Source organism: Mastomys coucha, unplaced genomic scaffold (genome assembly GCF_008632895.1).
Source record: "Mastomys coucha isolate ucsf_1 unplaced genomic scaffold, UCSF_Mcou_1 pScaffold13, whole genome shotgun sequence".
Taxonomy (NCBI): domain Eukaryota; kingdom Metazoa; phylum Chordata; class Mammalia; order Rodentia; family Muridae; genus Mastomys; species Mastomys coucha.
Window position 1 is genome coordinate 84,688,294 of NW_022196895.1, and position 23,381 is coordinate 84,711,674.

General features: G+C 36.4%; 1 protein-coding gene across 7 annotated transcripts in view; it reads left to right on the forward strand.

The window, feature by feature from the left end:
* Positions 1-23,381, forward strand: part of Rttn (rotatin) — a 186,230-nt gene that overhangs the window by 70,919 nt on the left and 91,930 nt on the right. For all 7 annotated transcript variants that reach the window (XM_031366214.1, XM_031366216.1, XM_031366219.1 and 4 more), the window contains 6 exons: positions 1,033-1,129; positions 1,709-1,777; positions 10,645-10,833; positions 11,534-11,773; positions 14,623-14,767; positions 20,633-20,787. In XM_031366214.1, the coding sequence (XP_031222074.1) occupies positions 1,033-1,129; positions 1,709-1,777; positions 10,645-10,833; positions 11,534-11,773; positions 14,623-14,767; positions 20,633-20,787 (895 nt within the window). The remainder of the gene's footprint in view (positions 1-1,032; positions 1,130-1,708; positions 1,778-10,644; positions 10,834-11,533; positions 11,774-14,622; positions 14,768-20,632; positions 20,788-23,381) is intronic.

A 23,381-nucleotide genomic window follows, 5' to 3' on the forward strand; every position in this document is an offset into this window, starting at 1 on the left:
ATTGGTATTATTCCTGCGTGATGGTACAACTACTATTTCAAATTGCTTATGATTTCCTAGTTTTCAAACAATGAGAAGTGTACAGAAATAGATGAGGGTTTTTTATGGTAAAGGACTTGACTAGGCTTCTGAACTCGTGTGTGGTAGAGCTAGTGTTATTACCTGCTGACTCAGAGGATGTTTTCACCCACATCTTCTCCTAATGAGTAAAAGACTGTGGGAAGCCCTGTTGTGTTCTCGGAGATTTTCAAACCGAAACTACAAGTTGACAGCTAGTCTCTGCGCGCTGGGGGGTTGGAGCCCATGCAAATGACTCGAGAACCAGATACCTGTTTCTTTCGAAGCCGTGATTCTTTGATCTTTCTTCCCCTTCCTGGATTCCTTTGTATCCATACTGAGCTTTGATGTCTTATTATCACCTAAATGCCAATTGCTTACCTGTGATGCCTTTGAGTATAAATCCTCTCCCGTCACTAAGTAAAGTGCACCTTGATGAGGAACGTCTCTTGGTGTGTGCCTCCTTTTCTCTGCTTCCCCCATACTACAGGTCCCTCACATTCCCGGTTCGTGGAAACCCACGCAGGTAGGAGCTGCGGGACGGCATCCTACAAAAGACAAAATAACAAAGCATAAGCACAACCTTTTAGTTTTAAGTCTAAGTCCTAGGACCATGTTTATTGTTAAGATCCAAAATTATAAAGGCTCTCTAGTGAGAAAACTTCAGCTAGAATTATGTAACTTGACCTGGATCTCTTTGCTGAGATCACCTGTGGGTGGACAGTGTTTAGTGAACAAGTCTCTATCTGTGACTCTGGACCAGCACTGTCGGCATTTTCTGGGAATGTGTTAGAGATGCATATTACTGATAGAGACTGAGGAATTGCTTTATATGCCTTCCTGGTAATTCTCACACTTGAGAGACTGTGTTTTAGATGTCAGTTTTTCTGGGTTATTGCTATATTTCTTTTTCTTTCAAGCTGAGACATTTTAAAGTTGAATATTTTATGAAGTTGCATTCCCTTTTTCCCTCAGTTTCCTTGATACTTCATGAAGATTGTACTGTGGTGGCTGAAGTCGGGGCATTGTTTTGTCTTCTATTGTTTGATGAAGTATCAAGAATGGATACGTGGTGAGAGATAAGGATTTTTATTGGTGTATGTTTACCCTGGGTTACCTAAGGTGTGATGCACTCCTATAGCAGCACACTGAGTTCTTTCCATGCATACACATGTGTTATGCTCTTCTGTTTGGCTAAGAAATACTTAAAAAACCCATGGATTCAAAAAGGTTTACCCTGAGTTACTTTTTTGAGCATAACTAAGTATAAAGTTTTAAAAAATAATTAGTATAGTGATTTTTATCTTGGATTTGTTTTTAGTACATATTTTCATCTTTGTGTGCTTTAAAAATTATTATTTAAAAGAGTAGAAAATGTTTAAAGTGATAGTATCTGATTAATATGACCTTAAGAAGCATCAGTACTAGGGGTCATAGAGTTCACTTGCTAGTATATCCACTTTGTTATATGAGTGCTTATTATATGAAACTACAAACAAAAATACAATTTACTTTCATTTCAGGTGATAGCAAAGACTTGACTATACAGAGTGTTAGACTTAGTTATAATCTCAAATGCACTAAGAATGGAGTGGGCTGTACTTTACAGAACTTTGGCCTACTCAGTTTTCATTTTTCCTTCTTTTTATAGGTCCGATAATCTTTCTAATAAGCCTTCTTTGTCACCAGTCTTCAGTTTGCCTGTTTCAGTCTTTAGAAGGTAAAGAATTTGTCTTATTTCTAGATGAATAAACTGTTGTTCCACAAAGGGCAAGTTGCTGTCTATAATTGTTTCAGTCTCTTTATTGGTAGGACCTCCAGAATTTCCTCAGTGGGATTCTTTGAAGGGTCCATGAGTACAGCTCTAATCACTTTTTCACTTCAGTTTCCTGCAAATTTACGGAAAAGCTTTATGTCAGTGTCCTTTCAGCCCTGAGTCATTGTTCACATGCCGTTCCACATATAATCTCTATTTTCAACCATTTGAAAATAAGTTTTAGAAATAATTTTTCACTCTTTAAAAATTCGGATATAATCAAGATCTTGTGTTGAATTTGATTTTATGTCCATGTGGAACTTGAAAATATATGTCATTTTTCTTTATATAATATACAGGAAATTATATACAACCATTGCATTTCTTCCTCAGTAAACACTAGGAAACACTATGGAGATAAAGATAATGGTGGCTACTTCTAGGTTAGACACTCCTTACATGTGTCTTTATTACTTTTTACCACTCCAAAATGTGATCCTGTTTTCTTTTCTGTTAGCATACTTACTTTTGCTAGCTTTTGAAGATTATCAACAGAGTATATTTAAAAAAAAAATGTTTTAAATTTACATCCCAAATGTTGCTTCTCTCCTTGTCCCTCTTCAAAAAGTTCTTTCCCCCCATCGGGGGGGGGGGAACTTTTCTCCCCTTCACCTCTGAGAGAGTATATACCCCTGTGTATCTTCCCACCCTGGGACATCACTTCTTTACAGGATTAGGTTCATCCTTTCCCACTGAGGACAGACAAGGCAGCCCTCTGCTATATAAGTTCCGGGGCCAGCTCTTCATTGGTGGCTCAGTCTCAGTCTCTGGCAGCTACCAGGGGTCCAGGTTAATTGATACTGTTGGTCTTCCTATAGGGTTGCAGTCCCTTTCAGCTCCTTCAATCCCTCCCTTAACTCTTTCATTGGGGTCTCTGACCTTCACCCAATGCTTGACTGTGAGGATGTCCACCTGTATCAGTTAGCTGCTGGTAGAGCCTGTCAGAGCATATTAGGCTCCTGTCTAAGCACAACATAGCATCAGTGATAGTGTCTAGAATGGTGCCACCAATGGGATGGATTCTTAGTTGGGTCAGTCACTGGTTGTCATTCCTTTAGTTCCTACATTTCTTTTAGACAGGAGCAGTTTTGGGTCAAAAGCTTTGTAGGTGGTTGGACTACTGGAGGTGGTCTCTATACCTTCCATATCCCCACAGTTGGGCATTTTGACTAAGGTCACCCACATTAATTCCTAGGAGTACCCTCCATCCTAGGTCTCTGGGATTTTCTAGAGGTTCCCCCACCTCTGGCAGCATCATATTTCCGTTCATTCTTCTGTCCCTCTGGGCCTCACTCCTGTCTCCCTCCATACCTGATGCTGCTGCCCTTAGTCCCTCCCCATTCCCTCTCTCACCCATGACCTTCCCTCCCTCTGTTTCCCATGATTATTTTGTTCCTCCTTCTAAGTGGGATTTCTAAGCATTCTTGGGCCTTCCTTCTTGTTTAACTTAGGGTCTGTAGAGTGTATCATGGGTATTCTGTACTTTTTTGGTTAGTATGCACTTATCAGTGAGTACATATTATGCATGTGCTCTTGGGTCTGGGTTGTCTCACTCAGGATGATATTTTCTAGTTCCATCCATTTTCTTACAAAATTCATGATGTCCTTGTTTTAATAGCTGATTAGAATTCCATGAATCACATTTTCTGTATCCATTTTTTTTTTTTCAGTTGAGGAACATTTAGGTTGTTTCCAGCTTCTGGCTATTACAAATAAGGCTACTATGAACATAGTAGAGCATGTGTACTTGTAGTATGGTAGAACATCTTTTGGGTATATAGCTGGGTCTTAAGGTAGAACTATTTCCAATTTTCTGAGAAACATGCCAGATTGATTTCCAGAGTACAAGTTTGTGATCCTACTAGCAATGAAGGAGTGTTCCTGTTGCTCCAGGTCCTTGACAGCATGTGCTGTCCCTTGAGTTTTTGACTTAGCCATTCTGATTGGTGTAAGGTGGAATCTCAGGGTCCTTTTTATTTGCATTTCCCTGGTTAAACGTTTCTTTAAGTGCTTCTTGGCCATTTGAGATTCCTCTGTTGAAAATTCTCTATTTAGCTCTATATACCAGTTTTAAATTTGGTTATTGGGTTTGTTGGAGTCTAACTTCTTGAGTTCTTTATATATTTTGGACAGTAGCCCTCTGTCAAATGTAGGGTGAGTGAAGATCTTTTTCCAATTTGTATATTTCCGTTTTGTCACACTCACAGTGTCCTTTGCCTTCCAGAAGCTTTTCAATTTTATGAGTTCCCATTTATCAATTGTTGATCTTAGAGCATGAGACATTGGTGTTTTGTTCAGGGCATTTCTCCTATGCCAATGTGTTTAAGGCAATTTTCCACTTTCTCTTCTGTAAGATTCAGTGTATCTAGTTTTCTGTTGATTTCCTTGATCCATTTGGACTTGATTTCATGCAGGGTGATAAATATGGATCAATTTGAATTCTTCTACATGCACACATCTGGTTATACTGGCACCATTTGTTGAAGAAGCTTTCCCTTTTCGACTGTTTGATTTTGGCTTTTTTGTCAAAAATCAAGTGTCCATAGGTGTGTTGGGTTTAGTTCTGGGTCTTCAATTGTATTCCATTGGTCAACTTGTCTGTTTCTGTCTTAATACACTAATTTTATCACTATTCCTCTATAGTACAGCTTGAGGTCAAAGATGGTGATTCCTCTGGTAGTTTTTTTTATTGTTCAGAATTGCTTTGGCTCCTCTGTTTTTCTTTCTTTCTTTTCTTTTTTTTTCATATGAAGTTGAGAATTCCTCTTTCAATGTCTGTTAAAATTAGGCTAGAATTTTATGGAAATTGCATTGAATCTGTAGGTTGCTTTTTGTAAGATGGCTGTTTTCACTGTTAATCTTGCTGATCCATGAACATGGGAGATCTTTCCATCTTCTTAGGTCTTCTTCCATTTCTTTCTTAAGGGACTTGAAGTTCTTTTCATACAGATCTTTCAGTTGCTTGGTTAGAGTTTTACCAAGATATTTTATATTATTTACGGCTATTGTGAAGTGTTCTTTCCCTAATGTTCTTCTTAGCCCATTTATTGTTTGTATAAAGGAGTGCTACTATTTTCTTTGAGTCAATTTTATATGCATCAACTTTTCTGGAGTTTTTATTTATTTATTTATTTATTTATTTATTTATTTATTTTTTATTTTTTATTTTTTCAGTATGAAGCACTCAATTATTTACTATGGCTTTTAAACTTATAAATACAGCTTCAGAATTATGTTGTACATGAGTTGAAAAGAGGAACAATTTGACATATGTCTAAACATGTTTGTGTATAAAACACAAATACAATTTGTAACATATATATTTAAATAATCAATATTAGCAATTTCTTGTTCACAGTATTTTCCATTAATTAATTTACTTTACATCATTTTCCTTTGCCCCCTATACCTGGCCCCCCTCTCTCTCTTTTTTTTTATTAGATATTTTCTTTATTTACATGTAAATTTCTCCCTTCCCAGTTTCCCCTCTAAAAAAACAAAGAAACAAACAAAAACAACAAAAACAAACCCCAGCTGCCTCCCCACTCCCCATGCCTGCCACCCCACCCTCTCCTGCTTATTGGCCCTGGCATTCCCCCACACTGGGGCACAGAACCTTCACAGGGCCGAGGTCCCCTCCTCCCATTGATGATCGAATTTGCAATCCTCCACTATACACGCGGTGCCAGAACAATCAGTCCCACCATGTGCAGACCTTGGTTGGTGGTTGAGACCCTGGGAGCTCTGAGGGTACTAGTTAGTTCATATTGTTGTTCGTCCTAAGGGGCTGCAGACCCTCAGCTCCATTGGTCCTTTCTCTAACTCCTTCACTGGGGACCCTGTACTCAGTTCAATGGATGGCTGTGAGCCTCTACATCTGTATTAGTCAAGTACTGTCAGAGCCTCTCAGGAGATAACTAATTATATTGAGGCTGGCTTCTTTCCTTCAGTCTCTGCCCCATAGTTAATCTCTGCCACTCCTTCCATGGGTACTTGGTTCCCCCTTTTAAGAAGGAGCTGTAGGAGTTCCCTGGTAGTATTTTGGGTGTCACTTAGGTATACTATTATATCATTCAGGAGTAGTGAGTGATAACTTGACTTCTTCCTTTCCAGTGTGCATCCCCTTGATCTCCTTTGTTGTCTAATTGCTCTAGCTAAAACTTCAAGTACCATATTGAATAGATAGGGAGAGGGTGGACAGCCTTGTCTTGTCTCTGATTTTAGTGGGATTGCTTCAAGTATCTCTCCATTTAATTTGATATTGGCTATTAGTTTGCTGTATATTCCTTTTATTATATTTTATGTATGTGCCTTGAATTTCTGATCTCCTCAAGACTTGTTGGATTTTGTCAAAGGCCTTTTTAGCATCTAATGAGATGTTTATTTGATTTTTTTTCCTTTGAGTTTGTTTATATAGTGGATTACATTGATGGTTTTTCATATATTAAACCTTCCCTGCCTCCCTGGAATGAATCCTATTTGATCTTGGTGAATGATGTTTTTGATATGTTTTTAGATTCAGTTTGCTAGAATTTTATTGAGTAGTTTTACATTGATATTCATAAGTGAAATTGGTCTGAAGTTCTCTTTCTTTTTTGGATCTTTGTATAGTTTAGGTATCAGGGTATCTGTATGAAATGGAAACTTCTGATTTCTTTGGAGAGGCAGTTATATCAGATGGTGGGGTAAACACATGAAAGAATGCTTTCCTGAAGTGGACACAACTGAAAGGATGTTTTCCTAAAGCAGACACATGAAGGAACAGTTTGCTGAAGCAGACAAAGTGAAAAGATGTTCTGCTAAAGCAAGCACATATAAGAACACATGATAAAAGACATTTGCTAAGGACATGCATATATTGGTTCACCTTATATTGGGTTGTTAAGCTCTATTTATTGTGACTGCATAGAGTGCGTGTGTGTATGCGCGTGAGAGAGAACGCATGTGTCTTAGGATGCCAGAAAAAGGAATCATATTTCCTGGGTATGCAGCTATAGGCTTTTGTGACCTGCCTGATGTGGGTGTTGGAAACCTAGCTTAGTTTTCTGCAAGATTGGCAAGTGCTCTGAACCAGTGAGACTGCTCCCTACCCCCAACTTGGTGTTTTCAGTGGAAAATTGCTATTAGAATGTTTAAGTTACTATTAAAATATTAAAAGCTGTTAAAAGTACTTTTACATATTAAATTATAATTTGATTTGAATATGAAAGTATAGCATTGTCTTTCCTTCATTGGTGTGTAGGAAGTCAAAAAATATGTTTTTTATTAGATATTTTACTTATTTATATTTCAAATGTTATCCCCTTTCCTCTTTTCCCTTTTGAAAATCCCTATTGCTACTCCCCTTCCTCTGCTCCCCAACCTACCTGCTTCCTGGCTCTGACATTCTCCTACACTGGGCCATAGATCATTCACAGGACAAAGAGCCTCTCCTCCCACTGCCATCCTCTGCTACATATGCAGCTGGAGCCATGAGTCCCAGCATGTGTAGTCTTTGGTTGGTAGTTTAGTCCTTGGGAGCTCTGGGGGTACTAGTTAGTTCATATTGTTGTTCCTCCTATGGGGTAGCAAACCCCTTTAGCTCCTTGGGTCCTTTCTCTAGCTCCTCCATTGGGGACCCTGTGCTCAGTCCAGTGGTGGGCTGCGAGCCTCCACCTCTGTATTTGTTAGGCACTGGCAGAGCCTCTCAGGAGACAGCTATATCAGACTTCTGTCAGCAAACACTTGTTGGCATTCACAATAGTGTCTGAGTTTGGTGACTGTATATGGGTAAGATGCCCAGATGGGGCAGTCTCTGAATGGTCATTCTTTCAGTTTCTGCTCCATAGTTAGTCTCTGCAACTCCTTCCATGGGTATTTTGTTCCCCCTTTTAAGAAGGAATGAAGTGTCCACATTTTGGTCTTCCTTCTTCTTGAGTTTCTTGTAGTTTGTAGATTGTACTTTGAGTATTCTGAACTTCTAGGCTAATAACCACTTATCAGAAAGTGCATACCATGTATGTTCTTTTGTGATTGGATTACCTCACTCAGGATGTTATTCTCCAGATCCATCCATTTCCCCAAGAATTTCATAAATTCATTGTTTTTAATAGCTGAGTAGTACTCCATTGTGTAGATGTACCACAATTTCTGTACTAATTCCTCTGTTGAAGGACATCTGGGTTGTTTCCAGTTTCTGGCTATTATAAATAAGGCTGCTATCAACATGGTGGAGCATGTGCCCTTATTACATGTTGGAGTATCTTCTGGGTATATGTCCAGAAGTGGTATAGCTGGATCCTCTGGTAGAATTATGTCCAATTTCCGGAGGATCCACCAAACTGATTTCCAGAGTGCTTTACCAGCTTGCAATTCCACCAGCAATGAAGGAGTGTTCCTCTTTCTCTACAACCTCTCTAGCACCTGCTCTCATCTGAGTTTTTTATCCAAGCCATTCTGACTGGTGTGAGGTGGACTCTCAGGGTTGTTTTGATTTGCATTTCTCTGATGACTAAGGATGTTGATCATTTCTTTAGGTGCTTCTCTGCCATTCGGTATTCATCAGTTGAGAATTCTTTGTTTATCTCTGTACCCCATTTTTTAATAGGGTTATTTGGTTCTCTGGAGTCTATCTTCTTGAGTTCTTTGTATAAATTAGATTTTAGCCCTCTATCAGATATAGGATTGGTAAAGATCTTTTCCCAATTTTTGTTGGTTGCCATTTTGTCCTATTGACAGTGTCTTTTGCCTTACAGAAGCTTTTCAACTTTATGAGGTCCCATTTGTCAATTCTTGATATTAGAGCATAAGCTATTGGTGTTCTGTTCAGGAAATTTTCCCCTGTGTCTATGTACTCAAGGCTCTTCCCCACTTTCTTTTCTATTAGTTTCAGTGTATCTGGTTTTATGTGATTGTCCTTGATCCACTTGGACTTGAACTTTGTACTAGGAGATAGGAATGGATCAATTTGCATTCTTCTACATGATAACCACCAGTTGAGCCAGCACCTTTTGTTGAAAATGCTGTCTTTTTTCTACTTTATGGTTTTAGCTCCTTTGTCGAAGATCAAATGACCATAGGTGTGTGGGTTCATTTCTGGGTCTTCAGTTCTGTTCCATTGATCTACCTGCCTGTCACTGTACCAATACCATGCAGTTCTTATCACAATTGCTCTGTAGTACAGCTTGAGCCCTCAGGGATGGTGATTTCACCAGAAGTCCTTTTATTGTTGAAAATATTTTTCACTATCCTAGGTTTTTTGTTTTTCCAGATGAATTTGCAAATTGCTCTTTCCAATTCTGTGAAGAATTGATTTGGAATTTTGATGGGATTTCATTGAATCTGTAGATTGCTTTTGGCCAGATGGCCATTTTTACTATATTAATCCTGCCAATCCATGAGCGTGGGAGATCTTTCCATCTTTTGAGATCTTCTATTTCATTCTTCAGAGTCTTGAAGTTCTTGTCATACAGATCTTTCACTTGCTTGGTTAGAGTTACACCAAGGTATTTTCTATTACTTTTGACTATTGTAAAGGGTGTTGTTTCCCTAATTTCTTTCTCAGCCTTCTTATCCTTTGTGTAGAGGAAATCCACTGATTTGTTAGAGTTAATTTTATATTCACGTACTTTGCTGAAGTTGTTTATCAGGTTAAGGAGTTCTCTGATGGAATTTTTGGAGTCACATAAGTATACTATCATATTATCTGTAAATAGTGATATTTTGACTTCTTTCCAATTTGTATCTCTTTGATCTCCTTTTGTTGTCTAATTGCTCGAGCTAACACTTTGAGTTGTATATTGAATTGTTAGGGAGAGAGTGGGCAGCCTTGTCTAGTCCCTGATTTTAGTGGGATTGAAAGCATGTGTTCTTATAAACTAAATGCTATAATTACTTGTGTAACATTAGTCACGAATGAAGGGTAGGGATATGCAGAGAGAAGCCTTGTGAGGAAGGACCTGGGAGGAGAGGGTGGTGTTTCCATTAGGATGTAAGGTGAGTAAACAAATAAATTAATGGCAAAACATTGGTCATTAATATGTAAATTAGAGATTTGTGGGTTTAGATTTTTTTTTTCTTAATGAGCTCACGCTTCCTTAATCCTGGACTAGAATCTAGAATTTGATCACTGAATTATAGCCCAAGCCTTTTGGAATATGTTATATTACTAAAATTATACTTAATTTGTAGCATATGAGCTGGGACTGTTTTGCTAACCACCACTGTAAATTATCTTGGGTTCATTTAAGAGACATCACTATTGAGTTTCTTTGTGTATCTAGAGATACTTGTGGAGTTTTGAGTTTATTGATCACATTGTTAAAGGAAAACTGCATGGAGTGCAGTCCCTTCGTAGCTTTGACCATAGGTAATTCTGTAGCTTCCTTGAGAGCCTCATTATGTCTATCTGTACAGCGGATGCCTTTGCAATACTCAACATGAGTAGAGAAATGGTGGTTTCAAACAGTGTTTGTCAAAAAAAGTCAGCATTCTTGTTTTAGTCAACCACCTTTAATGCTCACTATACTATAATCATGTTCCTGATTTCAAGGAGCACTGGCTATCTCCTGCAACAACCCTAATATAGTGAATGTAGCTATTAATAGGAAAGAGTAGTATAGTATTTTGGAATGTGGAGGAGAGTGACAGAGTAATTAAAATATTACATAAAATGTGATAATTTTAACATTGTTAAGTAGAGAAGTCACAAAACTAGCTTATACTTCTGATTCATTATTTGAATTCTTTTTACTAATTTAAAGTTTGTGACTATTTAAATTCATTTTCTTTAGATATCATCTACCAGTTCATGTGATTGGCCACCATGCTGTGAGTCCTTACTCAATAGTTTTGCCATTATCTACTGAATGTTTGGCCCTGAAGCCTGTGTCAGATATGCTGAGAATAGCTTGGAACCTGGCATGGTATCATGGGAGTGATAATTTATTGAAACAAATGACCTCTGAAGCTAAAATTCAAGAGTAAGTAGTTGTACTAAGATAAAATCACAGATAAATTTCATGGATTTAATTGGCCTTTAGAAGTTCTTTAGGTTAAAAGGTTTTTTTGTTTTGTTTGTTTTTTGTTATGTTTTTTTCGAGACAGGGTTTCTCTGTATAGCCCTGGCTGTCCTGGAACTTACTCTGTAGACCAGGCTGGCCTTGAACTCAAAAATCCACCTGCCTCTGCCTCCCAAGTGCTGAGATAAAAGGCGTGCGCCACCACTGCTGGGGGTTAAAAGGTTGTTTAACGCGATATTATCAACTCATTCTAATTAAAGATTACATTAACTAGGTATGTCTTTATTAAAAATTAACATAAAAGCTATTTAAACTTAAAAAGAAGTTGTATTCTATGCTGTCTTGGAAACTGTTAGTGTTTATCAGTTAATAGTTGTAAATCACTTGGAAAGAGTAAAGCTCAATGTGTACCCAAGCATATTCTTACTTCTAGATGTGCTAATTGGCTCCCGTGAGTAATAATATATTAGTGTGTCATTGATAAGAAGGGAAAGTTGGTATCTACAGTTGGGGTGCTAATGTAAAACTATGCTATTGATATGTTGGTATTCTTTAACTATAAGTTAATTTTTATTGAAAAGCACATGAAGCCAAACAGAATTTTTAAGAGGCTTATGATAGAAATAAGTGTGGGTTTATCTTTTTTTCTTTTTATGCTTAGATTTGTAGATACACTGCAGCTGTCCACAGAAGATATTCTGACACTGAAGATCACATACACAGATAGTGGGCTGAAGGACTGCCTTCAGTCCATCGTTCAGGCTGGAGGCCACAGGGATGTGAGGGCTGCTATTACCAGGATGAGTTTTTATCTTTTGAATGACAAACTGTCTTTGAAGGATGATATTGGTCCATGTGGAGTTACTTTAAAATCCTTGGCCTGGCACACTGTGCTGAACAGGTGAGTGTACACTTAAGGCTGCCAGTTTGAATTTGTTTAGGATCATCTTCAAACTTTTGTAGAGAAGAGTATATACTTGTACAGTTGCTATCATGAGAGAAATGCTTTAGACCTCAGGATAGTCTGCTATGTGTGAAAAATAATAATAAAAGAAAGAACTTGACCTCAGTTCGAGCATTTCTGAAGAAACTTTTTTTATAATAAGGGTACAACATGGCTGAAGCATCCTGAATGCTTATTTTTATCCATATTTTAAATGAATGGAGCCATAGTAGGCTGACAAATAGGTTTGGTTGGTACACCTGCTACTGGCTCTTTTAGTTTGCCTATATTTTCTCCTCAAATAAATGATTTCAGTTTTCATTCTGTTCAAATTTCATGAAGTTAATGGCCATGTGGCTATCTTTTGATAGTTATTGGAAAGATTCTACCTTGTAAATTTCAGATATTGAACTGGTAACAGATGGTGCCATTTGAAGCAAGACTGAGAAGCTCTCCCTGCAAGGAATTTTTCATTTTATTTTTCCTATGAGTAGTGTAATTGTGTAACTTTCTGAATAGGCAGAGCATATAATTTTCAAAATGTTAGGTCATATGAGTTTGTGAATTTGAAATTCTTTAGTTTATTGTTAAGAGTTGTAGTAGAAGGAAGCCTCTCCAGTGGGGTGCTGAGCCAGCTTGTGAGATGGTGCTGTCATGAATAATGGATTTTTCCAATTAATTATATAAAATTATTATGCAGTATAATTTTATATATTGTTAATTTATGAATTAAATTATATGAAAAGTAAAGCAGGAAACATGAAAACTGTCACTTTTAAATTGCTTTACATTTTACTATTGTCTGTGGTCTTGTGTTTATTTATAATGGATCTTTTATGGAAACACTGTTGTATTCTGTGCTACTGGTATAATTTTTCATAGCTCCCTAGTAAATTGTAGCTAGAAATAGGCTACAGTGAGGATATTATACTATGTAAATTGGCAAACACAGCATATTAGTTCTCTGTTTTATCAGGCTACTCCTTTATATATGCCAACTAAAGCATGTGCAAATTTTGTAGTTTCAATTATCTTGATATATTCTATTTGTCAAAAAATTAAAGAGCAAAAGCCGTTAATATATCTTGATGTAATTATATATAGTAGGTTTTCTTTTGCACATTAAAACTGTAATTGCATGCTATCGCACATGTAAGCAAAGGCTGTCTAATAAGTTTGTATCAACGGAAGCCTCCAGGGGAGTTCAAACTGAGTAGTAGCAGAAACTGTGTGAGAGTCACATTTTTTAGGATGACATTTTCCACATACAAGGACAGAATTGTGTATGTGTGTTCCATAGGTATGCAACTGCTACATCTAGGCATTAAACCAACTGTAGATTGAAAGTAATAAAAACAAGATTGGCTGGTCAGATGGTTCAGTGCTTCTCTTGCAAATAACCCTCTTTATTTCCCAGCACCCACATTGGGTGGCTCAAAATTGCCTAAAATTTCATTTCTGGAGATTCCATTCCCTCATCAATCCTCTTTAGGCATCTGCACACACATAGTGCGCATATGTATATATATACATAGATATGTGCACTATGTGTCTATACATATATATATGTACATATACATATATATAACCAATTCCCCCAAAAGAAGCACCTGTGATGAAAAGATGTTTTTTCATGTCATTGTTTCCTAAACAATACAGTATAACAACTATGTGATAATATTTACATTGAATTGGGTAGTCAGAGTAATGTGGCAATTTAATCCTTGTGAGAGGATATGCATAAGTTATATGTAAATACAATGCTGTGCTTTAGAAAGGACTTGAATAACTGCAACTGCAAATTTTTGTTTAGGAGCCAAAAAACTGTTGAGCCATATCTTTATCTGAATTTTCTCATTTTAAAACTTAAGGTATTGAGGTTTTAGAAATGTTTGTAAAACTGGTAAAAGGCCAGTGGGTAGTGGATGATGTGTGACCCAGTTCTTGTTACTGCTAACTCCAGTAACAGTTTGATAAAGCTTCTTTGGGTGTTTTAAATAAACCATTTCCAATGTTGTATCTCATCTCTCTTCCCAATTGCCTTTAAAAAATGATTTTTCCAGATCCCTTGCCCCCACAGAAATTTCCTTGTCTTACAACTTTTAGCTCCTTTACACCAATGTTTGGTTAAAAATCTTAGTTGCTTTGGCTTCTGTAATTCTGAACTGAAGAAGTGATTCTTCCTAAGGCTCTTTCAGCCTGTTGCAAAATCTAGTTAACTTCTTTGCAAGATTGGTGTGTCCTTTCTTCCTTCGTTCCTCAGTTCCTTCGTTCCTTCATTCCTTCGTTCGTTTGTTCCTCCCTCCTTCCCTCCCTTTCTCCCTTCTTTCCTCCCTATATCCCACCTCCCTCCCTTCCTTATTTTTGCACCCCGATTTTCTTAATTTGTCAGATTTGGATTTGAAGTCACAATTCATATTAGTGAAGCCTGATACTGCCAGCTTGAAAATAGACAGGTAGAGGGAATGTTTTTGGCTCTGGCATCCCCTTTATCATTATTTTCTGAAGTTTCTTGTTTTATTTTGGGTAAACCTAGAGCTCTGTACATGGTAGGCAAGTGCAGACTTTTTGTATTTTTTTCTTGGTAACTTAGTTGTCACTTCATTCTCCTTCACCATCACATAATTTCTCCAATATACTGGGGGTTATGGGAGGCAAATGCCCTGTTCCCTTCATCTGTGCATCTCATAGCATCTAGACTCTTATCTTAGAAAATAGTTTGCTTGTGTTGACTGTACATATTTGATGAACAGTGATGATGTTTACACTTTGAAGAGCCATGATTACTGTCTTTTTCTAAAATATAGGTTTTTACAAGTTCTTCCTGCTTGCACTGAAGATGAGAAACTGCTAATAGATATCATACATTTTTTGAATAAGTTAATAAAGGAACAAAGGAAAAACCCATCAATAGAACTTTTAAACTGGATTCTGGAATTACTTCTTAGGCATGTAAGTATATAAAAAGAATTCAAATTTTTGGTTTTGGAAGGAATCTACTTTGAAAACTCACGTATATTGGAAGGGATAATGCATATGTAGCATATGATAAGTAAAATAATTCTTACTTTGAATGAGTATTGTGGTGAGTACTTATTGTAGTGTGGACTTCTTGACATGATTGATTCTGTATATTTAATGTTCCTTCCATATAGTGCCTAGGACCATTAATCTTCTTGTTTAATCCAGTTTTTTTTTTTGTGAGCTTTTGCTTTATTTAAATTTTTTATTGTTAGTGAGTTTAAAAAAAATAGATATTTTAGAGAATTTCATACAATGCTTGTATCATATTCCCCCCCTTAGAACCCCCAGATCTATCTACGTTTTCTTATCCACCCAATGTCATAGACTTTCTTTCTCTTAAAAAACACTTATACCCAAACAAAGCAGCAAAATAAAATTCAAGCATGTGCATGCTATACACAAGTGTGTGTACAGGCGTGCTCACCCACCTATGTACATGTGCGCGCGCACACACACACAAACACACACAACACACACATATATACACCAACCACATGGAGTACTATTTGTGTTGGCCAGTATCCTTGAGCAAGGGGGGTGGTCTGAACTGTGGTTGATACACCCATTGTCTTCCCATTGAAAAAAACTAATTTCTCTTCTTCCAGCAGCTAACAATTGCAGATAGTTTCTGGATAGGGGTGGGACTCTGTGCCTACTTCTCCTTGTTCCTGAGATATTGCTTATCTTGTATTTGTACAGGTCTTAAGAGTGCTGCTATAGTCTTTTTGGGCTCATAAATACATCAACTATGTTGTCTAGAAAACATTCTTTTCTTAAAGCCTTCTACCTTTTCAGGCTTTTACAACTGAGCCTTGAGGGGGAAGGGTGTGATACAGCATTCCATTTAAGAGCTGTTTTCTCCAAATTCTCTTACTTTCTGTGTGTGCATTGTCCAGTTCTGGGTCTTGATGTTTATCACCATCTACTTAAAGAAGCTTCTCTGATGAGAGTTGAGCAGTACAATGATCTGTGAGCATAGCAGTATGTCATTAGGAGTCATTTTATTGCTTTGTGCATTGATCAAAATAATAGTAATCATAGGGTTTCCCATAGGGCCTATGACTAATCTAGTGTCATGTATGGATTCAGTTTCATGAAGCAAGCCTATAATCCAGTTTTTAAAAAAGTGGGTGAATGTTCCTATAACATTTATGAAAGGCTGGAGAATCTTAGAATTAAAAATGAGGGCATTTAATAGAAATGTATGTATAATGTGTAACCTTTACTTAAAAGGGGGCATGGAAAATCTCTGCCACAAGCCAAAAAAGGTGGAGTAGCTAGTTACAGGAATTTGGCTAACTCAGAGCCTCAAGGCACTGTTTCCCAATACCTGCCCCTCCTGGCTGATCCACAATGAGTGCGGAACTAGGAATGAAGGTCTACTGGTTTATGAGACTCTCCACCCTGTCGACCAGTAGATGAAGATTACATTCCTAGAATGAATATGTTCCCCTCCCTAACTGAATACCTTGGGTTGGGTCCCTCTGAAATTTTCTACTGTTTCCTTGGTAACCCTCTCCCCGCCCCCAGCTTGTGGGTTTTTCCTTTTAAATACCCAACACTTCTTGTGTTCTGCATTGAACTCCTCTGGCCGGCAAGGTCACGAGATCGACCCTGGTACTAAACCTCATGTGATTGCAGCAAGGTCAGTCTCTCGTGAGTTATTTGATGGTCGCGTCATCCCAAGACTTGAGTAAGGATCTCCCCAGTTCTGGGGGTCTTTCAGTACCAGTGGGTATATGTTATAGGCAGGTGACCATTGTAACCTGGAGAAATCATAGCTGACTTAGATTGATAATTATATTTTATTAGCACCTTCCAGAACTATGAATGCTAGTTAGTAGTGGTGAAGCTTCTAGGTGAGCTGAACACTATTTTTCCATGTTCTATGACATTAGTATTTAGTGTCTTCAGCAATATTGTTGCTTTCAGGTTGTGAAGGGTAAAGGGAAAAATCAAGAGGTAGGTAATTGACTTAGTCAGTATTCTATTGCTGTGAAGACACACTGTGATAAAGGAGAGCATTTAACTTGGGTTTGTTTACAGTTTAGGCATGATAGGAGCATGGCAACATACAGATAGACATCATAGAGCTGGAGAAGTAGTCTAGTTCTGAAGGCAGTAGGATTGACCGGGCCTGGCTTGGGTTTTTGACACCTCAAAGGCCATTTCCAGAGACATACTTGCTATAAGGCCACACCTATCCCAACAAGGTCACACTTCCTAATTAGTAGTGCTACTCCTTTTCGACTAAGCATTCAAATATGTGAATGAGTCTCTGGGGGTCATTCTCATTCAAACTACCACAGTAATGAAGCCTGAAGGAAGCTTGAAGGTGAAATGGAGAGCTGGGTGAATGGTACCCAGTCTTTACTAAAGGATTACTAAAGGATTTACCTGTCCAGTCTTTACAAGTCTTATATTTAGTTGAATGTTTCTAAGAAACTTGCTAAAAGCACTAAAAGCTAGTTTACTATATAGTCCTCGTGGTTATGGTCATCTGTGTATTTATTTCTATGAACGTAGTAAAGATAAACCTTTTCAAAAATAAGGATGAGTATGCAGGAATTAGAAAAGGTCTGACCTGTTATGGAAGATGGTAGACCTTATAAATAAGGCAATTATCTATTATATTTTAACATATTTGCAAAATTTATAAGAATATTAAGTTCTATATCTCAAAACTTGAAAATTCTAATTGATAGGAATGTTTGTATACAACTTAAGTGTTTATTTTCTTCTCCTTTAATGTAAGCCCGTGAAACTAGGCTGTGTTACTCATAATGAAATGCCAGCATCTATAATAATATTGCCCATGAACATTTATTAACTCAAAAACCACATATAACTTTAAATTCATAAGTTGTGTACCAATAATAAAATAATGGTCACTGTAAAGTGTGTTCAGGGGTTCATGTACAAATATACTTATAAACTAATTATCTAGAATTGTTGCTGTGCTATGTTGTAGTTGTGTGTGTGTGTGTGTGTGTGTGTATTTTGAGGTTCTGTTTTGTTGGTGTTGTTTTGTAAATAAATTATTTTTAGTGAGTTAGAGATGTTTATATACTTGAGGCATTTTAAATTTTGTTCTATGAATTGTTCCATAATTGGCTGGCTTTCTTCCTTCTTCCTTCCTTCCTTCCTTCCTTCCTTCCTTCCTTCCTTCCTTCCTTCCACTCATTCATAGAAGAACTCTTCATAAATTAGTCCTTTATCTGTGGTGTGAATTACATATACTTTTATTATGGTTTATCATTTATTATTTAATTGATATAAATGCTTAATCTGGTCAAAGAATACTAACAGGATGTAAAAGACAAATCCATTAATTTTCTGAGGGTAGACCAGGAACTTTCTCCTTTGAAATTTTTGCCTTGGGCTTTATTGCTATTTTATTTATTATAAGGAGCATATTTTGGGGAATATATTACCTTATTCCTCTGTGTCTTAATATTTTATTAATTTTATCTATTTTATTTTATTATTTTGTCTATTTTATCAATACAGAACTAGCTAGTAAGAGCTGATTTAGATTTTTATCAGAATGATTTTTTAAATGTTAATTTATAAATGTAGGACTGTAATTTTTCTTTCTTTTGAGGAGGCTAGGTAGAACTACTTTTTTGTTGTTGTTGACTTTCCTATAACATGTCCTGGTACCATAGTTTACTGAATGCATTGCATAGCCTGCAATCACAGATGTAATGACTGTGGTGAAAAAAGAAAGTGAGTCATTACTGTACAGATATTTGGCTTTTTTGAGGTCAGCAGTGACAGAATGAAGACTCCAATAGTTTCAAATGAAGGTTGAATACCGATATGAAAAGACAAAAGCTTGAGGTGTGAGAGATTGAATATTTGTGATCAGGACACATTAACACAGCCATCCTCCTGGTTCCCTTTTGTGCTTGTCTTGTGCTTTGGAAGATACTGTTATAGTTCACTGGATCTGAATGACAACATGTGCATTGAAGATTCAAAGGGAGAAAATTCTCAGCCAGCAGAAACAGCTTGCTAGTAGGTTTGAGAGTCTTTGGACAAATCTTACTTTTAGATAAATACCTAGTAGCCATATAGCAATGAGTAGCTTCTGTTTAATTTTTACTTATATATCAGTTCTGTATAATTTTTACTTGTATAAATTAATTTTTACTTGTTTTCTGATTGTGAAGTATAAACATTTGAGAATCTTAGTGTGAATAGTGTATTCATTCCTTCACTTCTTATGGGAGTCAGTTGACATACAATTGTCTTACCCTTTGGGCTCTCTATGCTATTGAAAATATGTTGGTTTTTTAAAATAACAATATAAGTGTATGTCCTGAGTCTTTCACTCATGGGAGAAAAATGGATTTGTAGCTGTGTTTTAGAGAATTTTGATTGTCCCATGTGTATTTTTTTTTTGCTCAGTATAAATAAAATGCTTGGCAAAAGTACTGGTTAGATATAAAGCATAGTAATATAAATTAAAACCATGACAACCCTCCACAGTTCTTTCCCAAAGTTCCCACTGATAATTGTTTTTAGACTTATATATCTGATTAATGTATTCTCAACACACTCTATAATAGAAATGATTTGACGGTTGTCTTCATTTTTTTTCACTAACTAAGTACAATGTAGGCATATTTAAGTTGAATTCTTTTACATGAAGGCTTTTATAAGAGCAGTAGCTACATTTCGATGTGATTACTTTCTATGCTCTTATAAGCACTAGTGATGTGACACAATGCTAAGAATGGAGTGTTAATTAGATTTGAAGTATGATGCCTCTAGCTCTGCATATGTAGGATTTATCCTCTTTCTCTTTTGATATCCTATCTGTAAGACAGATGTGAAAAGAGAGATCTTATAGTTACTCAGAAAGTTAAACTGAATCTTGTCTTTACCCTCTTTAGCATAGGCTCTGACACCAAGATGATTAATGTACAATATGTCTACCAGTGCTTGCTAACACCTTATAATGCTTTCTACTCTTAGTATTGTTAGAAATAATCCTTTTAAATACCTAAATACTTTCAGGCACAGTTTTTTAGTTGGTAAACAGGATATATTTTACGAAGTAGAAGTTTGATTCACTTCTTAATCTATCATATTGCCAACTATTACAGCAGTAATAACCCTCAACATTGAATTATATACTTTAGAACTTTTTATATACTACTTAGTCATATACATCAGTATTTTTAGGGGAGGCAGGGTAAGGGCAATATGGCAATATATCAAAAGGTTTAATACTATAACAATGTATTGTCTTAGTAATTTCATGGCTTACAGTTTTTATATGAGTCATAATCATACATGTACACACTCTTTATTGCAGCTCAGGGAAACCATAAATCATTGGGCAGCCATACATAGTATTGTATGTAAATCCTTATGCACAAGGAACAGTTAGATAAGAAAACAAAGTGTAAAGAAGAATGGTAATCAGAGTAAGGAAGTGTTGAGTGGTGGGTCTTTCACTTGGTGTCAGCTTTGTGTAAAACACATGATGTGATTCTGTTTATATTTCTAGTGACAGAGACAAAAACAAGAGTATGGAGCTGAATGTGCTTCCCTTCCAGATTTCTTGTTGTACCTGTTTCCTTGAGTTCTTTGTACTGGATACACTTTGTTCTTATCGGCATAATACATTAAGACTGTGTTGAATTTAGAATGTCTTTATGATTACAGTTAAAGCCCAGGGCAACCAGTTTTACTAGTTAGATAATAATACAACAACAAAAACTTTTATAGGAAGCAACTCATATCAGACAATAAATATATTTTAAAAATGTTTGTTTTTAGAATCCAAACCCACTATTAGACCTGCTGGTTCTGACAGAGTCACATGCCCGAGAAGAAACAGATGACGTCCAGACTGCTGTCAGACAGCAACTCCAGAAAGAACTGATTAGTCTTCTCAATTCCTTGTTGCTGGTTTTCATGACAGTCTCTGACAGGTACCATTGTTACTGTTTACTATTTGAGTATGTTTATATAAAGCATACTTTTTCTTTGATTTCCAAAGGTTGACTTCTTAGTTCTATAAAATTAAGAGGTTAAAAACTATTCATCAGGTAGGTTCAATCTGTTTGTGTTTCTAGTAGAACCTGGTTGTCATTTTTTTTTAATCTTCTTTAATATGCTAGACATGAATGTATATGTGTTGGAGGAAAAAAATAATACATTTTCCTCTGTTCTCATACTATGATCAGCACAGAACTTTTTTCATACTATGGTCAACACAGAGGACTTTTGACCCTTAGATGTGGCTTTTCACCTTACCAAGAAACAAATAGTTCTCTTTAACAGTGAATAACAGTTGGGTTTGTTTAATTCAGCTTAATATGACACACTATCCAAAACCATCTAATTCACAGGTTGAAGTCAGCTTTAAGAATGTCTTTATTTTCACCTTTTGATGCTCATTGGCAGGTTCGAGTTGTGCTGCCAGTGTTCTGGCACACCAGTTATTACCTAGAATATCAGCCATCTTCTTTAGGGGTTACTTAGTTCATATGAACAGCTAATAGTATTTGTGAATGTACTTAGATTTGCAGGTTTATTAAAACGTTATGACAAAACTTATAGATGGAGGGTACTCAAGGAAAACTGGAGGAGTGAAATATGTAGTTTTCATGCCTTCTCTGGGGGTTTCACCCTTCATGTTCAGCTATTCACAAAGTTCTCTAGACATAGTCCTTTTGGTTTTAGGCTTCCTACTTAATCATTAGCAATCAGACATGTTGCTAATGATTAAGTAGGAAGCCTAGCAATGCATATGAGTTATAATATTCTTACCCTTTCTATAAAGTATTCCTTCTTGCAGGGTAGAAGGCTGGAAGCTTTAGAAAGAGGAGTCCTGTGATCTATGATCTACTTGTCAGGCAAGAATAGGTCAGAGAATATCTTCATTGATTTTGAAACTTGGTCCCACTGTCTAGGCTGGTCTGAAACTCCTTGGCAATTGCCTTCTTTAGCTTCTCAAACAGCAGTGATTTTTCTTGTTTGTATCTCTAAGATGGAAAAGGAGAAGAAGGTTCACATTTCTATCACTTGCCTTTAGGAAGAAAAATACTGGTTTCTTTTACTGTCTTGCGGAGCGTATTGTGAGCAAGGAATCATAGCTAAAAAAACCCTAAAAACTAAACTTCTTCTCAAGCTCTGTATGCCCCCTACATCTCAAGGCATGTGTGCAGCCAACATGTCAGACTATATGTGCATTCTACATTTCAAGCTTTAGTGTAACCTACATATCAAGGCATATGTGTACCCTACATCTCTATGCATGGGTGAACACACATAGTAGTTTTTTATCTAAAGTTCTCATTCTTTCTTAAGTTCCTATGTACCTATCAGAATAATTATACCTATTTTTATAACTATGATTATTTTTATGTGTGATTTTTTTCAAATGTATATTTATAGTTTTGAATTCTTAAAAAATTAAAAATTAGGATAAAAGTTAAAATAAATTTAACCATTTTAAGTATGTATTTGAGTCTTTAAGATGGCTTCTAGGGTAAAGGTGATTGGCTATCTAAACCAAAGACAACCTGACTTTGATCCCTGGTTCCCATGGTAGAAAGAGAGAACTGAAAGTTACCCTCTGACCAATACATATCTGCTATGGTATGTATGTGCTGGTACCCAAACATAATACACACACAGCATACCATGCACACACATAAACACAAAATAGTCACCAACAGTTCACACACACATATGCATACACAAAGGAGAGAGCTGAAGGTTAAAGTTATCCTCTGACTAACACATGTGTGCTATCATATGCATGTGCTGTTACCTATACACAACACACACACACACTCTCACACACTCACATACATACACAGAGCAAACAAACATATGACAAATGCATCACAGCAATTATAATATAACAATAACAACATAGAGTGCACATTCCAGTGATTTTTATTATCTTCAGATATTGCTCAGCTATCACTATCTAAATATAGACTATTATATGTATATAGTCTGTGTATTTTTGTTTAAATTAATTACTAATATATTTCTTTTTATATTAAACATAACTCTTTGCTCAGTTTCCCCTTTAACTCATTCTAGTTTGTACAAAACAACAGAGTTGCATATTGATCTTGGTTTCTATAATTTTAAAAAATGTACTTATTAGTTTAAATAGTTTCTACATAACATTATGTCATCTATAAATGGTGATCACTTTTTTCCAACTTATATGACATTTCCTTTTTATGTGTATTTATTATTTTTAAAACTTTTATTAGTTCATGAAGATTTCATGACATGTTTTGATTACATTTACTTCCCTTCTTCAAGTCCCCCCTTTTCTCTACCTTTCCAATTTTGTGAACTCTAGCTTTTTGAAAACTCTTCAAGACTAGTTTGTGCTGCCTAAATATTCCTGGATGTATTCCACTGAAGCACAGTCAAGTTACCAGGGCTACACTTTTAGAGAAAATTGCTAATTCCCAGTAGCTAACTATGGCTAATGTCTCCATGGCTATTGGTGGGATTGTATGCACCACTTCCCTCTCCATGGTAGGATTTGATG